This window comes from Leopardus geoffroyi, chromosome B4 (genome assembly GCF_018350155.1).
Source record: "Leopardus geoffroyi isolate Oge1 chromosome B4, O.geoffroyi_Oge1_pat1.0, whole genome shotgun sequence".
Taxonomy (NCBI): domain Eukaryota; kingdom Metazoa; phylum Chordata; class Mammalia; order Carnivora; family Felidae; genus Leopardus; species Leopardus geoffroyi.
In genome coordinates this window covers 136972551-136990187 of record NC_059341.1, presented here as the reverse complement: position 1 = coordinate 136990187, position 17637 = coordinate 136972551, and the positions used below count along the sequence as shown (strand labels likewise).

The following is a 17637-nucleotide window of genomic DNA, read 5'->3' as shown; positions in this document are numbered from 1 at the left end:
CTTAACTGACTGAGCCCCCCGGGCACCCCTCAAGCGTGGTGTTTCTTAAACAGACACCTCTAGGACACTAGAAGAACACAGACAAAGAACCAACAGTCTCTCAGGCAGACAGGCGGGGGTTTCAGTTCTGCCTCTGTGCTTGTCCAGCTGTGTGACCTTGAACAAGTTACACAACCTCTCTGAGCTTCATTGTCCTTCCCTATGAAATGGGAGCGCACCACACTCCCCAAGCTCGATGCCTTCCCCTCCAGCCGGGCTGTTCAGCCTCTCCCGCTCGCTGCTGTCTCCCTACCCCTGCCCCCTCACATCTAGCCACGCCAACTCCTCCTTCAGGACTGGCTCCAAGCCGAGCGAAGCCTTTCCTGACCGTCCCTGTAGCTGGAGGAACTGGCCATGCCCCACTTTAGCCTCCCCGCCTCTACCCTGAGCTCCCGATCCCCTGGCCTGGCTCACAGGGCACGTCTGCCTGTTGTTCAGCACAAAGCTGTCTGTCCTGACGATGTACTGAGTGCCTGAAGGCGGCACGCATCTGCTCGTTCACTTACTGGGGGCCCTCTATGCACAGTGGTGATGTTAGGTCCTGAGCAACGAAGGGGGACCTGCTCCCTGCTTCCTTTGAGCTTGGATCCACGGAGGGGAGAGCTGTGCGTTATTTATGTCGTTACAAGCCGCTCCCTGCTAGGATGGGCCAGCAGTGGGGGCCTGGACCCAGGGGTCAGGGCAGTTTCCCTAAGGGCGTGACGTTGGGGTCGTGGGAGTTGCCACTGAGAGGAGACAGGAGAGAGCAGTGCAGGTGGAGGGAACATTCCGGAAGCAGGAGCGGCGAGCATGTTGCATTAGATGAGCTGCTGTGGGCACCACAGATCTGCCCTTTTTCAGGGGCAGGGGGAGTGAGTGAGACGTGCGTGTTGGCTGGTGATAAATGCCGCAGAGGCCCCGGGAGTGGGAACCAGGGTGGCGCGGAGGGAGCCTTTGCGTAGGGCGGTCAGGGAAGGCTCCCTGAGGAGGCGGCTCGGGGCCTGGGAGCAGAGGAGGTCGGGTGTGCGGGAGAAGGGTGAGTGGACCACAGGAGCCCGAAGGGCAGGGGAGCCGTGGACAGGGGTGGGGTGCTGCGGGTGGAGGGACTGGGCGGGGGCGATGTTGGGGTCTCCTGGGTCTCTGCCCACAGCCACATCCGCCATCCACTCCTGCTTCCCGCTCACTCTTCTTCCGTGAAGCTCACTTGCTTCACCCTTCTCCCTAGGAGATAGTCTGGGGACGGGATTCTGTGTGTGAGGTTTCCCCCCTCGCCGACACCGCGAAGAGAGCGCTAACCTGTCTTCCAGCGACTCTCGGTGCTGGTATCTGCTAATTTGTGCACGCTTTCTCCGGGCGCCCGACCCCAAAGAGGAAGAAAGCACGCCGTCAGAGACACGGGAGGAGGAGGGACGGAGCCAGGAGGCTGTTGGAAGTCCCTGACACCTCCACACACAGCTTGCCCGGCGTGGCCCTTCCACACGGCCCCACGGCCAGGCGGTTCGCCTCCCACCTCGGCCTCGGGGTCTGGTCCTCAGTGACTCTAGAAAGGCTGCCCATTGGCAGCACAGGCCCGTCCCAGCTCTGCCTGGCTGCCTCTGTTTCCCCCTCAGGTAGCAGGTCGGTGGCTTGCCTCTAATTGCCCACCTCACACGGGGCATCTTGTCCCTGTTCCTGGAAGGGGTGCCGCCCCCCACTACCTGTCGCTGACGCCGGCTCCTGTGGGCCACACACGCACGGGCCTCTGGTGTCACGGCTCTGTTTCTATTCAGCCCGACTTCCCCGTTGTGCTTGAACAAGACGGTGCATTTTTATTGTTATTATTTTTTTTAACTTTATTTTGAGAGAGAGAGAGAGAGAGAGGAAGTGGGAGAGGGGGGGAGAGAGAGAGGCTCCCGAGCAGGCTCTGAGCTGTCAGCGCAGAGCCCGATGCGGAGCTCGAACCCACGAACCAGGAGATCATGACCTGAGCCAAAGTCAGATGCTTAACCAACTGAGCCCCCCAGGCGCCCCAGGACATGTATCTTCAAAAACTGCTTTCCATCTCTCTACCCCTTCTGTTCGTGCAAGTTACATACCTTTTCTACTCGGTCCGCTGACGTGTTAACCACAGTTGTTTCAAAGTCCTTGTCTGATGACCCCACAAAAGGAGCCTCCTCTGACTCTCGTCGGGTGATTGCTGTATCTCTTGGCGATGGGTCAGTTCATCTTTTGTCGAGAGGTCTAGATTTCCTTTCTTTTTATTGAAAGCCAGACGTCATGTAAAGAAGAGTTGAGACAGAGATATCAATAGTATTTATGCCTGAACGTGGACATACCTCTTCTGGCTGACCGCGAACGGGAGGGCGTTCCGGAATCAGTCTGGTCGGCAGTTGAGCTGCGTTCGAGTGTTACCGTTGCTGCCCCCACCCTAGGGGTGCGTGGTGCACAGGCGTCAGACCTTCCAGCAGGGAGGGATGCCAGGACGCTGCTGAGTATTCCTCCTGCACGTCCGGGCTACAGGACAGCGTCCCCCGTGCTCGGGGCCAGGCTTACGCAGGGTGGCGCTGTCTAGGCGTTCCTGGTCCAGCCTGGTTTAGGCCAGGGTGGCGCCTTCTCCGCATTCCTGCCCCTCCACACCCCCTTCTGTGGCGGTCAGACTCTGCCCGGTCTCCGTGGCGGGTGGGTCTTGGGCGGGAGAGGAGGTAGCCAACCTCTGACCTTTGCTTGGTAGAGGTACAGATCCTAGGGTCGCTGCCCCTCCTTCAGAAGCACGGGGCTTTTGCCCGCACCCTTCCGCCTGGGGCCGTGGATCTGTGGATCTACCCCTCCTAGAGACACAAGGGTTTGCTTCCTTCCTTCCCCCAGGGGTCCTGGTCTTGCGTGGGTTTGCTTCGCCTCCCCCAGTGGCTTAAGGCTTTCGCTTCCCGCGAGAGGAGGGTCTGGAGAAGCGTGCAGTGTTGTGAGTCTGTCCCCTCCCGTGCTCTCTCTCTCTGGAGCAGCAGCAGAGGCGGGTGGAGGGGAGCTTGTGAGCGCGAGCGTTCCCTGTCTCTGGGCCTCTCCGTCATCCCAGCCTCACGTGCCGGCACACGCTCGGCCTGGAACGTGCTAGCTGGCTTCTTCCCGAGTGCTGCCAGGCGTGAGAGCTGGCGTGTCTGGCTCTCCTCGGAGACTTGGGGCCCCGTGGCATTCGGTCCCCTCGGCTCCCTGGAACCTCAGCTCTCTGATGGGCTCTAAAACAGCTCTGATTTCGTTTTGTTTTAAGTTTATGTATTTATTTTTTTGAAGGAGAGAGAGGTGGGCGGAGAGAGGGAGGGAGAGAATCCCAAGCAGGCTCCACACTGTCAGCGTAGAGCCCGACACGGGGCTCGAACCGACAAACGTGGGATCATGACCTGAGCCGAAACCAAGCATTGGACGCTTCACCGACTGAGCCACCCGGGCGCCCCGAACGCTTCTGACGGTGTAGATACTCGGCTTTCTCTTGCTGTTAGATGCGAGTGGCGATCTCCGGCAGCTTGCCTCCCTGCAGAAGTGGGGCCCAAAGTCAGAGATCTTTAGGCATTCGGAAGGTAGTTAACGGCTTCTCTGCATTTGAAGGGGACGTTTCAGGAAGCACGCCTTCCGCCACCAGGACGTGGAAACTTACTCGCTCTCAACTCGCTCACGAACCATCAGAATTTTGCCCGGGTTTCACGCCCAGCTCACGGGTCAGAAGCCCCTTGTGTGGTGCCCTGTTTGCAGGCTTCTTGATGCCTCTCCTGTCCCCCCAGCCCCACCCGCCTCCATCCCCTGCAGCATCTGTAGGGCTCCATCAGCATTCTGGGGCGCGATGTGTCAGGACTGAGGAGCCACGTGTGGGTTTCCCTTTCCCACCCACCCGCTTCGGTGTCCTCCTGGCCACGTTCATTCTGCCTTCGTGGTGAGGCTCCTTTGGCGAAGAGAGGATTTCTGGGGTTCCCTCCTGGACTTCATTTGCACCAGAAGATTACAGGAGACGCCATTGTTGTCCTTAGCGGCTTTATAAACGTCCTCACTCCCATGCTTCAGGTTTCCACGGGGTCCTTAACACTGGCACCCTTCTTTGTATCTCCCCTTGATAATGTGACCTTCCTCCTCCTCCCTCCCCAACGTGGCTAACATAGGAGCGCACGAGAGCCCGTGGCGCCCGCTTCCTCTTCCAGGCCGCATCCCGCTCTGCTTCCTGAAAGCCTTTCGTGATGAATGCGATCACGATGTGGCTTAGCACCGTCTGTCCCCCTTCATTGTTAAAGGGTCTTGCCATTGTCTGATCGGTCTTAGGTGAGTTTTTCAGGACTTTCAGCAGCCGAGCACACGTTTCTAGAGCACCTGCCATGTGCCGACCCCTTCGGGAGATGCAGGACATTTAAAGATGAATCTCAGACGACCTTCAGAGAGCTGCAGGACCAGGCAGGTTGGCGTCACCTGCAGAGGTGGCTTCAGCACAGGCGGGAAGGTATAGAAGAGCGCCGGACATCTGCTCCGGGGGTTTGGGAGAACTTTCCTGGAGGGAGACGGGTGGCGAGCCTCCTCCTGACTGGGGGTGATGACCGCCATTGGTGACGGTGAGGTCTGTCTGAGACAGACACGTGGTCACTTTCTCAAGGTCTCTCACTTCCCCTCCACCAGCTGGTTTGACCTCACCGATCAAAATTAAAGCAACGTGCTTCTGCATACGTCACAAATGACGTTGAACCGTCCGTACACGTCACCGTCCACAACCTGGTTTCGAAGTTGTTCCCGAAGACGTAACCTTTAGGGTTCTCTGTACCATCCTTGCAACTTCCTGCAAATCTACAATTCTTTTGAAATAAAAAGTTTAAAACATGAATCAAGAATATTGTCCCAAACCATGGGGCGCCCAGGTGGCTCAGTCGGTTGGGCCTCTGACTTGGGCTCAGGTCATGATCTCATGGCTCATGAGTTCGAGCCCCACGTCGGGCTCTGTGCTGACAGCTCAGAGCCTGGAGCCTGTTGTGGATTCTGTGTCTCCCCCTCTCTCCGCCCCTGCCCTGCTCATGCTCTGTCTCTCTCTATCTTTCAATAATGAATAAATGTTAAAAAAAAAAAAAAAAAAAAAAAAGAATATTGTCCCAAACTAAACCTTCTTCCCTTCTCAGGGCCTAGAACATTCCTCCTCTCTTCCCCACCCCCCAGTACTTCATTTCCGGAATTTCAAACCCAACCGGTATAGTCTCTCATAATTTGCCTTTTGGAAACCCTAGCGGAGGCCAGGAGCGATGCTGGCCTCCGGTCAAGGTCAGGCCCGAGGGACGGACGGGAAACACCATTCCCCTTGCCCCTAGAGGCTGCTGCTCTCCTGGGTGGGCGCAGGAGGCTGGGACCCCACTGGTTCTGAATCAGTTACCCCTCTTCTCAGCTTCCTGAAAACCCTCAGTCATCCAAAGTGGCTCATTTAGGTTGCTGGAGTCATTTTGCTCTACCGGTGTGGTTCCGACATGGCCTGTGACGTCAGACGGTACCAGCCCAAAGCCATACCCTTCTCTCTGGTTTCCCAGACGCCTCCCTTTCCACCTTGTGAGAGGACAGGGCTGGCCCTTCGGGGACACGCACCTGGCCGTGAACATAGCGGCTGAGGGCCGCGGTGCCTGGCCAGCTGTTGGCAGAACTCAGGTGCCCACGAGGAAGAGAAATTAGTCCGGCCGAGCTTCCCCGGGGACCAAGGTGGGCCAGGGCCTTGATTTGCATTTTCTCCTAAAGTGTTCTCATAGACTGCCGCTCAGTCTCTGTGACTAATCACAACATTTAATGGCGTTCAACTGCTCACTAAGGGCCCAATTCAATTAAAAAATTGTCCTGTGGAAGCCGTGAATAATCCTCTTGTCTTTGCTTTTCCTCTCTTACGGATGCCTCCATCAAGTGGAGGCTGAGCGGATTTTTTTTCTTTTTCTTTTTCAATTTGTTTTCATTGCCGCAGGCCTCGGCCCCCCTGCCGACGTGAGCGCTGGCCTCCACTGGCTTCTGTCCACTCTCGTGGGGGCTGCGGGGACTCTGCTGGGCTTTTACACTAACCCCTGGGAACGACTTCTGCTTCTTTGCCAGTTTGACAGACTGTGGAGCGAGATGCCGGTCAATGCCAAGGGGAGGCTCAAGTATCTGGACTTCCTGAACATGTTCAGCTCCGAGAGAGGGGCCACACCGCCAGCCCCTGGCAGTTCCACCAAGGCCCAGAAAGGCAGCAGTGTTCCCGAAGTCTCAGAGAGAAGCAGATCCGCAGCTTCATCAACGCCTGCTCCCGACCTCAAAGCAGGGTTGAAACCGCAGAGCCACCCCTGTGTGAGTCCTCGTCTCGCGGCGCCACTGCGCCCCGGGTCCCCAGATCCCCAAACCCCAGTGGTCCTGAGTGGCAGGTGACCGACAAGGTGCCATAGGGTGAGCCTGGGGCGGGGCACAGGAGAGGAGCCCAAGGTGGGTCCTTAGCACTCACCTGCCTGGAGGGGGGAGGGAGGTGTGGGGAAGGGCTGGGGGAGGCTTGGGTGGAAGGAAGGCGTGAGGGCTGGAAGGAGGAATAAGGAGGATTCGGGGTAGGAAATGGGTATGGGAGCGGGGACAGAAGACTCTCGATCAGCGAGCTGGGCGTTCATCGGGCAGGAAGGCGGACACCCCATGGTAGGCGTCCGCTTTGTGCAAGGGCCCTACACGCACCCAACCGCAACGTGTCGTCACCCCCATTTTACGGTTGAAGATACGAGGCTGTAAGAGGTGTCCTCGTGTGCTCAGGGTCCCTCAGTTAGACACGGGGAGATCCAGGGTCCAACCCAGGCCTGTCTAACTCTGCGGCTCTGGCCCCCGGGCTGAGCCGCCCGGTCTGGGGTGCGGGAAGGGGGCCGGCCTCACTGAGGCGCTCGCCTCATCTGCAGGCCGGAGGGCAGCAGCCCCGAGAAAGGGTGGTTGAGAGGATCCCAACCGTGTGCAGAATTTATTGCACATCTACTCCGTGCTGGTCTTTTATCCCTGCCCTGGCGGAGTTTGCGTTCTTGTCGGGGATGATGGGCACGTCATGTATTTAGCGAGTTGGAGACACTGAGTAGAGCAGAATGAAGGGGTGGGGTCAGGAGCACCCCAAAGATGTCGGCGTCCTAATCTCTAGGACCTGTAATATGTCACCTCACATGGCAAGGGGGGGGGGGAGGGGATCAAGGTTGCAGGTGGAATTAAAGGTGAAGATCCCTAAGTGTCCGGGTGGGCCGGAGGCAATCACAAGGGCCTGTAAACGGGGGACGCAGAGGCAGAAAGGTCCGTGTCGGAGAGACGCCATTTGGGAAAGTCTCCACTGTGGCTCCTGACTTGGAAGGTGCGGGAAGGGGCCACAGGCTAAGACGTGTGGGCGCCTCTCGATGCCAGAAAAAGGTAAGAAACAGATTCTCTCTTAGAACCTCAGAAAGAACACCGTCCTGCTGACGCCTTGGTTTTAGCTCAGTAGGACCCACCTCAGGCTTCTGGCCTTCAGAACTGTTAAGAGGATAAGCGTGCTGTCTTAAGCCACCGAGTCTAGATCTGTCAGGGAAGCCGCGGAAAACACGCTGGGGGGGGGGGGGTGCGGGGGGTACAGGCGGGCGGTGTGGGGCGACTCTGGCTTTCACTCCAGAGGCTGGAGCCCTTGCAGGTGTTTAAACAGAGGAGTGACGTGGGCTGCAGCGTCTTTAAAAAGCCTCCTGTGGATTCTGTGTGTGGAACAGAGGCTGTGGGTGGAGTGGGGGCTGGAGGGGTGGGCAGAAGCGAGCAGGTGGGGAGGAGGCTCCAGTAGTCCAGGGGAGAGGCCCGGTGGCTCTGAGTGAGATGGGCAGTGGGGAGCCGGCGGCCGGCAGTCAGGTAAAGCCAACAGGATTTCCCAGTGGATTCGGTGTGGGGTGGAGAGGGAGAGAGTCCAGGAGAGCCTCTAAGGGTTTGACTTGAACACCTGGGAGAAGGGCGTTACATCAACCCAGAGGGGGGAGGCTCGGGTGGTACAGAATTGGGGAGAAAGACCAGGAATTCAATGGAGTTTGTTCCTGTATTGGACTTTTTTTTTTTTTTTTTAATGTTTACTTTATTTTTGAGAGAGAGAGAAAAAGAGAGAGGACCCGAAGCGGGCTTTGCGCTGACAGCAGACGGTCCGATGTGGGGCTCGAACTCATGACCCGAGCCAAAGTCGGACGTGTAACCAACTGAGCCACCCAGGCGCCCCAAGTTCATTACTCTATTAGATAACGACAGGACGTGTTCAGGGGCAACGCCTGGGCTGCATTCAATTCATTCCCCGTATTTAAACGGAAAATGCAATAAGATAGACAGCCTTGTAGTTGGTCCATGTGATTTCACAATACAGGACATTCTGGAAGGGAGTACAGGATTGGACATCCATGAAAATGACAGGTGACTCCCTGTCTTTGATAAGACTCTTCCTCTGGTGAAAAATATTGTCACACACACACACACACCCATAATTAATATAGTTAAATAACATCTCCCTAAACTTGAATCTTGGCTATATGTTTATTTCCAAAACCATGTTGGTTACTGTGTTTCGGCACAAATATGGCCCGCTGATGGAAATGGAAGTTAAATGGCAGAATTACCATCTACGCTTTGCTTTTCCCTTATTTCTGAGCTCATCCTGCCGGCGCAGTTGTGAACCTCAACCCGAGGCCTGTCTGTGATAGCTTGTATTATTTCTTCGTTTTGAATCTCACGCTGCAAGACGCCCTCCTTTTCTCTCTCTCGCTAGACCCCGGCAGACACCCTGCCCCTGCAGAACTGTGAGCCCATAGAGAGCAAGCTCCGGAGGAGAATTCAGGGCTGCTGGCGGGAGTTCCTGAAGGAATGCAAAGAGAAGGATGTGACCAAGCAGGGGGAGATCGCCACAGCTGAGTTCCTAGGTACGTTCTCACAATGGGGTCGCCCTGCCGGCACAAATCCACAGGGAACGGGCGGGAGCATCTCCCTCGCCGTGGCTACCAAGCACCTCCATAAACGCCAGGCTCGAGGGATAAAAAATAGTTACAAACAGAGAGGGAGGGAGGCAAACCATGAGAGACTCTCAAATACAGAGAACAGACTGAGGGTGGATGGGGGGGTGGGGGAGAGGGGAAAATGGGTGATGGGCATTGAGGAGGGCACTCATTGGGATGAGCGCTGGGTGTTGTACGTAAGCGAGGAATCAGGGGAATCGACCCTGAAAACCAAGAGCACACCACACACTGTGTTAGCCAACTTGACAAGAAATTATATTTAAAAAAAAAATGGGGGGCGCCTGGGTGGCTCAGTCGGTTAAGCTCCCGACTTCGGCTCAGGTCACGATCTCACAGTTCGTGAGTTCGAGCCCTGCATCGGGCTCTGTGCTGACGGCTCGGAGCCTGGACCCTTGCTTCCGATTCTGTGTCTCCTCCTCTCTCTGCCCCTCCCCCTCTCATGTTCCGTCTCTGTCTCTCTCGCTCTCTCAAAAATAAACGTTAAAAAAAAAGAAAAAGAATTCCTAATGCCTCTCAACCCACTGCAGGGCACGTTCATGCTTGGGTGACCAAGTCAGCAAGCCGTGACTCTCCGCCTTAGGAAGCACAGACTTGGTTGTGGTCTCTGTTAACAGACTTGGAGAGCTCCAGGGTGGGACAGGCAGAGGAGGGCGGTGGCCGGGGACCTGCAGGCCCATCCACCCCATTGCTTCTGTCCCACTGATCCAGCTGTCACCACGTGTCACTTCGATGAGCTCTTCAAATTCCATCAGTTGGATTTATACTTGCGCTAATGGTCGCGTCTTGTTTGTGCAACATTTTACACGATCGATTTGGCCTTGTCGCCCCCCTGCTTGGTAGCCCCCTGAAGTCGGACCCCCCTCCTCTGGCCTAATCTTTAGATCCCTTTTTAAGGAAAGTTTTTTCTTGAGAATCTCCAGTATTAATAAATCACTTTTATGACAATCATGGCTTACCAACGTGCAAACGAAACAACGTGTGAACTCTCTCAAGTGAACAGCTCCTACAAAAAGTAGCCACTTCTAAATGAAATACACAGTGTGAAACCACTGATAGTCCAACGTTGCTCCGCTGCGTTAATGTGACGCTGCGTTAACGTGACGTGTTTCACCAACACCAAATCAGCAACGTCGGTTTTAACGCATGTTTCAATTTCCACGTGTTTTAGTTAACCCTCTTGGTTTTGAGACTGATGAACCTTAGCTGGCCCTGCTGGCAGCATGGTTGCTGTGTTTAGTTTTTAACCATGAACCCACTGAAGCCACCAGATCTTACTCTGCTCAGCTTGTCCGACTTGAGTGGTACATCCAAAATTCAATTCTGCAAAAAAAAAAAAAAAAAAAAGTATGTATTAATTCTCAGAAGTTATTCTGTATTTTCCGTGCCCTGCCGTTGACCTCCTGCAAGTTGGAACATCAAAGGCATTTTCAGGCCACTCCTGTGGCCTCCCCAGCCCAGCGTCACCCTGCCCGGCGAACGCCGGTGACGCTGCTTCTGCTGTTTCCCTGGTGCCAAGGCAGAGGGACCTCCGTCTGCCCATCACACACAGCAGCATCTTACGGGCTGCGCTTGGCTGGAAGGCATCACTTATGCAAAGTCTGCCTTTGTAGCAAGGACCCAAGCCAGGGCCTACGGCACGAATGCGTGCATGAACAAACGAGTGAGTGAACAGTTTGCCACCAACTGAATTGACGTTTTTGTCTTTAGCTCTCGTGGAGAAGTTCAGTCTGGACATAAGCAAAGAGGAATCTCAGCGGCTCGCCGTGAAGTACGATGTAAAGAACAGCGGGAAATTTGCTTACTGTGACTTCATTCAGAGCTGTGTCCTCCTGCTGAAAGCGAAGGAAACCTCGCTGATGCAGAGAATGAAGATCCAGAACGCAAACAAGATGGTACGTAGACTGACTCTTGGAAAGTGTGGGCGTGGGCCGCCCCTCTGTCTCAATTTGTCGTAAGTCCATAGAAATGGTGGACGCGGGGCGCCCGGGCAGCTCAGTCGGTTAAGGGTCTGACCCTGGATTTCAGCTCAGGCCACGATCTCCCGGTTCGTGAGCTTGAGCCCCACGTGGGGCTCTGCCCTGACAGCGTGGAGCCTGCTTGTGATTCTCTCTCGCTCCCTCTCTCTGCCACCACCACCCCCCTCGAGATAAATAAACTTAAAACAAATTTTTTTTTTTAATGTTTATTTATTTTTGAAAGAGAGAGACAGAGCACGAGTGGGGGAGGGGCAGAAACAGACAGACACACAGAATCCGAGGCAGGTTCCGGGCTCCGAGCTGTCAGCACAGAGCCCGAGGTGGGGCTCGAACCCACAAACTGTGAGATCGTGACCTGAGCCGAGGTTGGATGCTTAACCGACTGAGCCACCCAGGCGCCCCCCTTTTTAAAAAAAATTTTTTTAATGTTTATTACACTTTTTAAAAAACTGAAAAAAAAAAAAAAAAAGAAGAAGACAAAGAAAGAAAGAAAAGGAGGATGAAGTGCCACAGAGGCTCCAGGGGGGTCGCTGGCCAGTGAGGACCCACGTGTCAAATGTCTCCAGTCTCACTGCCACCTCCACGTGGACCCAGAAAATTGGCTGAGATGTTCTCTATACACATATATGTGTATATCGCGTGTGTATGACATAAATGATTCATGTAGATCACAGGGTATGATATACACGTGTGATATGTATGTATATCACACGATACGTGTACGTGCACATGTGATAGGTGTGTATACCACACTTACAGGATATGTGCGTGTGCACGTGTGATGTGTGTGTGTGATGCTTATGTGGCCCGTGTTTGCACACGTATAAGGCGTGTGTATATACACCTGTCACCCAATTCTTTGTTGCCCGATCTCCTCCATTACTTAAAGGCCTGTACAGCACGGGGCACTTTTCAGGTGAGCGCCCGACCTCCAGGGTCTGCCTGGCGGGCCCAAAGCCAGCGAGCTGGCAGGTACTTCGGGGAGCTTTTGCCTAGGAGGCAAGAGGTGTAGCTGAAGGTAAGGCCTCCGCCAGGCTTCCAGAACCTTGCAGACAGCTCAGAATTTCCTTTCTTGGAAGTAGTTCAGACATTTTCTTTCTCTCCTTCTGGAGCCCCGTACGGGTCTGGAGACCCAAGACTGGGAACCCAAGACTGGATCTCAGGTCCTCAGACTCCCCGGGTGGCTGACGCCTGGTTCTGGTGACTCTTCCCCCAGCACCTGGAGACATCTGTATGGCGGACAGTGAGGGACAGCACGGCTGTTCATACGAGGCACAGGGAACAGTAATCAGTCAGTTAACGGAAAAGGGGAAGCCGGGGGCGGGGGCGGGGGGGCTCATAGCAAAGTGAAACATTTTTAACGGACACGTCGAAGTGTATTCATTCATCAACCATCTGAAGCAGGCCAGACCCTTTCCTCCGGGTGCACGGTGGTAGAGGTTGGAGACTCATCATCTTTCTGTGTAAACTGCACCCACGATGCACTGACTGTGGTTTTCTTTCTTTCTTTCTTTCTTTCTTTCTTTCTTTCAAGAGGAATGGGAACCTAAAGATGCTTAAATAGCAGCTGGGGGATTTTTACCATTGTTCTCAATGATTTGGACCCACACACAGTCCAGCCAGTGTTTGCCCAGACTCGCCTCTCCCCGGTCTTTCCAAACGATGAAGGAAAAAAAAAAACAAACAAACCACTTTTTCCTGCTCATATTCCATCATCTGTAACAGTGAATTCCATTCTGTCGAATTAAAGAGCAAGTCGAGTACAGCTGGCATTGTCCATCTGGGGAACCAACAGCGGCGCCCAGGCCCCTGAGGGCTCAGCGGCGGGGACCAGGGTGTGGGACAGACCCGGCCAGCCCCAGCCGGTCCCCGCCCGTGCCCGGCAGCCACAGGGTCATGACGGGTCGGCCCGGCAAACAGTGGATCCCTTGCAGAAAATTTCTAGGCAGCTAAGTTTGTAGGTCGTTTTGTGCAAGATCAGGGCCCGTCCGAGGGGAATTTCCACTTTAGACAAGCACGAGCTGGCACCAAAGGCTTTGGCCGAGTTACGGAAGAAAAAGTTGAGACACTGGTTCCTCTAAACTCAGTTCCTCTGTGAGCAGAGAGAGGGCCGCCTTCCTTAGATCTTCATGGGACCCAGGAGCACAGGTGGGGAACGATGGAGGCCACACAGCCTGCCAGGCCCCCTGCCAGCTCTGGCCTTCCTCTGCCTCTCTGGGCCTCAGTTTCCCCTTCTGGAAACGAGGGGGCGATCCGCTGGGTTCGAAGGCCTGCGAAGGGTGAGCCCTTCCGAGCCCCTGCCCCATACAGAGACCGTGAGGCTTCCAGACCCTCCACCCATCCACACGGAGGTGCCGGGAACTCGTAGGAGCGTCAGACTGAGATTGTATTCCGTGAGGTGACAGGTGCTCCAGTCCGGCCCCGCTGGGAGCCGGGCCCCTGGGCAGAGGTCCCGGCACACGCCCTGTGTGCTCTATCCCGCCCCCCAGCTCTGGTGTTCGCACCCCGACAGACGACGGCTGCCACTCAGAAAGGGTCCTGCCTTCCATCCCGTCCCGCTCTGCGTCGTGAGTGACGGCAGGAGACTTCTCCCCAGCGGCCTTTCCGAGGAAAGAGCGGGGCCAGCCCCGCCTGGCCCTGGTGACTTGTTCCAGGCCCGTCCCCTCTGCAGGCCGCCAAGGCCCCCGCCACACGAGTAAGGCGCCCAGGCCAGCAGAGACGCCCCCCCTGGGGAGGCCACCTGGGACTCTGCTTTGCGGCCACGCTGGAGTTGGGGGCAGAGGCCTTCCAGAGCGATTGGTTGTGCTGTGCGAGGACGGGAAGAGGCTCTCTCAGATGGCGCATGGGTGTGGGAGGAGCCGACACAGAATCCTTGCTTTTTCCAGTGCAGATCAGCAGATTGGGTAAATTGGCAGCTAATTGAAGCTATAGGGTATCTGGTGAGTTTCCATCCTAGGTGCTAAAGGATGTAAAAATCGAAAGCAATTCAACTTTCGCTAATTGGTTTTATGTAGTGCCGCGTTAAAATTAAACTTTCCCAAAACGTGTTAACACGTTATTGCCTATGGTTCACCTCTGATATTCAGACATGCGTTAGGGTTAAATCATGCTAAAATATCTTGTTTTCTATCTAATAGCACCTAAATGAAATAATCACAGGGTAGTGTGCTGTCTAATTACAAGATATAATTACAACCTTGGAATTTTTGAAAAAACTCTGTTCATTATGATAAACCTACTAGGAGACCCTGAGTCTGAAATCTCTTTTGCCTTCAAACTGTTTTAAAACCGGCCGGCTATCTCTGTCTGGCCCTCTCTCTCCTCCTTCACCTGGGAGGAACAGAGCCCAGGTCGGTCCTGAACCTGCCACTTCACGTCCCCAAGCCTCCCGTTTCCCAGTCCAGGAGATGACGGGGGTCAAGGGAGTGACCTTCCTCCCAGGTTGGAGGGGCCAGGGGAGGCGGGGGCTGCCTTGTACCAACAGCAGGGTTAGCGATCTACCATTATCCTCTTGAGTCCGGCCGGCAGGCCCCATTCTACAGGGGAGTGGGCCGGGAGGAGCCCAAGGCAGGGGTGAGCAGGGGCAAAAGCAGGGATAAGGCCCGGGAGGGGAGCACGCAGCCGCTGGGCTGTGCCTATCTACCCCATGCTGCCCATTCGAAAGCTCCTTTCTCACCGCCTCTCGGGTTTTGTGGGTTTTTTTCTCCCCCAGAAAGAAGCTGGTGCTGAGACTTCTTCCTTTTACTCGGCTTTACTGCGGATTCAGCCCCAAATTGTGCGCTGCTGGAGGCCGATGCGACGCACCTTCAAAGCCTACGATGAGGGCGGGACGGGGCTCTTGAGCGTGGCTGATTTCCGGAAGGTGAGCTCAGCTGTTGGGCGTCTGCGGCGTCCGAACGGGGAGCAGCGGCCAGAAGACCTCAAAAGAGGACCCCTCACCCCCCCGTCCCCCGGCAGAGGCCCCGGTGTGAGCGGCTGTCCCGGACCTCACTTCCTTGGGACCCCCAAGTTATCGAGGGCTATGTCCACCTGCCCCACACCTGCAGACCCCAGGTTCTCCTCCCTGAAGGTTTCTAGAACCCCGTGGGGACATGACCTGAGGGCTCAGGTCACCACCACAGGTGCCAGTGCTCCTTGGAGCCCAGACTGGCTGCAGAAGACCCACAGAGCAGGTGGCCACATCAAGGAGCGAAACAAAGCAGGGTCCCCGCTGTGGCCACCGAGGCAGCAGAGCCCAGCACTGCCTCCCGAGAGCCGGTCACTGGCTCCTCTCTGCCTCTTGCCCCCCGTGTGCTGCTGGCCACCTCCCACAGCAGCCGGCCAGCCCAGCAAATAGTTGAGGTCCAGGCATTAGATTCAAAATCACATATTACAGTCAGAAAAGAACAGTCACAACGTCAGACAGACACGAAGGGTTATGACCTTGAAATGCACTTACAAAAAAATTGTCCCTTAGTTTCATCTCTGCTTCAACTAAACAAAAAAAGTAAAACCCTCTTGTTTTAAGCCGGGAAGATGAGTAGCACGGGGTGGGCGGGCAGGGCTGCAGGAAGGAGGAGGGCCGGTCCCCGCAGCCCCCGGGGACACCTGCCCTCAGGCCCCCCCACTCCGCCCCGCCCCCCCCCCCCCCCCCCGTGACTTTCCAGTTCACACTGTCTGTCTTGTCTTTGGGCTCAAGTCAGCTCTCAGCCCCGGGGTCCCCTTCAGTCTCCAGCAAAGAGGAAGGAGGCGGCTGGGGTCCCGTCTGCGTCCCAGGAACCGGGGGTGGGCGGCAGAGGGAGGGGGGCACTAGAGGGGCAGCCGGGCCTCAGCAGAGCCTGAGCCAGAGGCCAGCTGGGTGCCGAGGACCCTCCTCAGACACCCAGGCTCAGCTTCCTCGTCTGCTGCTAGCCCTCAGCCCCACAGATGGGGCCCGTCGCCCGCTGCCCGGAGAAAAACCTCGGGACCTTCCAGCCCCACGTTCTAGTCCCCTCTTAGAAACAAATCACAACACAAAGCCTCGGTAGGAAATTAAGTTGCAACTTAGTCTCCGCTTTTACTTCCGGCGGGGGAACGCATGTGAGGGATCTGTCTCAGCTGCGGGGAACAGCGGGGACCCGGTGGCTGAAACACAGTGGAAGTCCGTTTCCCTCTCACTTGAAACAAGTCACGAGCTAGGAAGCCAGAGCCAGCACGGGGCCGGACAGCCACTGGGGCCTTCATTTTTTTTGCTCTGCCACCCTCAGCACCTGGCTTCCGTCCACGAAGTCGCCTCATGGTCTCTGGTGGCTGCTGGGGCTCCAGCATCGCCTCCGTATTCCCGGCCACAGAGAAGAGGAGGAGAGGAGAAGGGGAAGGGCCTCCTCTCTAGAGGAGGCTTCCCAGAAGTCCCACATCACATTCCCGCTTAGGTGTCACTGGCCAGGACGTACCTAGCCCCAAAAGAGGCCGAGAAGTGTTGCTTTTTAGCTGGAGACACAGGGGTCTGCTCACTGAGGAGGAAGGGGCAGTTGCTGTCGGGTGGGCAGCCAGCTCTGCCGGGGGCTGTGGTGCTGCGGGATCCGCCACGCCCCACGCCCTGCACCTGCAGCCCTGCCCTCCTCCCCAACCCTAGCTAAGGCCCTGTGGCCAGGTCTCCCTTCCAGCCCTCTCTACTCTCCGTCCAGGCCTTGTCTGAACGCATGGACCAGCCTCACTACCCTGCAGGGAGGCAACGGTTATTAAACTCCTGTTCTGGGAGGGCTGGGGGGGCTGGAAGGGGGGGGAACTAGTACCTTCCCCTGTTCTGGAAGTCTTCCATTGTCACACCCACTGGCCCTTGGGAGGGTGAGGGCCTAGGAGAGAGGAGGTGGGAGGGAAGGAGGGAAGGGTCGGGGGAGAGGGAGGGAGAGGGAGGGGGATATGCACCGAGGGGGAGGACTGCTTGGGGCAACTTTGGAGGTGGGCCTTTCGGGGTCCGAGGAGGAGAGGCGGGTGGGCCCCAGCCCCTTCATGGCTGCCTGCCCCCTCGAGTGTCACCGACACCAGCGGGGGCTGCTCTCCTCTCCGACAGGTCCTGAGACAGCACAGCATCAACCTCTCGGAGGAGGAGTTCTTCCACATCCTGGAGTATTATGACAAGACACTGTCTTCCAAAATCTCCTACAACGACTTCCTGCGGGCCTTCCTCCAGTAGGCGGCCGACGGGTGCCTCCAGTGCAGATGGGTGGGGACCACACGGCCTGTCCCTAAGACGAATGAGATCACAGAATCGGGGGCGGGGGGGGGGGGTGGCTCCAGAAACACACGCAGCCCCGTGTCTTTCCCGGCGGTTAAGGCTTTGCGCTGCCCCGCGGCCAGAGCTTCAGCCACAGCTCCGCCCCACGGAGCCACGGGACCCTTCACTCAGTTGGAGCAAATAAAATGTTAGTCTTTGCAGAAATGATTCGTAAGACTTCAAAAGAACCACCAATGATAAAATGCTTAGAAACTTAGATTTCTGGAGGTTTCATTCATGACAGCCTGCATGGTTGCCTAGAGGAGACCAGAGGCCTTCCTGCCTCCCTGATTGGATGTGTGTCTCTGCTGGGCTTGTCTGCATGGCTATTGCTCTGTCCCTAGGGACGCGGGCGCCAGCCTGACTTCACGGTGGGGCAGCCCACGTCTAAGGCCTCGTCCCTGTTCAGCCTTTCCAGGGCCCCGCCCAGCGGGCAGCT

At 56.3% G+C, this 17637-nt stretch overlaps 1 protein-coding gene across 8 annotated transcripts in view; it reads left to right on the top strand.

Moving 5' to 3' along the window:
* The window catches only part of EFCAB6 (EF-hand calcium binding domain 6), a 250449-nt gene extending 233083 nt beyond the window's left edge, over window positions 1-17366 (top strand). For all 8 annotated transcript variants that reach the window (XM_045467278.1, XM_045467283.1, XM_045467280.1 and 5 more), the window contains 5 exons: window positions 6079-6312; window positions 8744-8894; window positions 10695-10879; window positions 14676-14825; window positions 16995-17366. In XM_045467278.1, coding sequence (XP_045323234.1) covers window positions 6079-6312; window positions 8744-8894; window positions 10695-10879; window positions 14676-14825; window positions 16995-17117 — 843 coding nt within the window. In that variant the 3' untranslated portion in view covers window positions 17118-17366. The remainder of the gene's footprint in view (window positions 1-6078; window positions 6313-8743; window positions 8895-10694; window positions 10880-14675; window positions 14826-16994) is intronic.
* The last annotated feature ends 271 nt before the right edge of the window (window positions 17367-17637 follow it).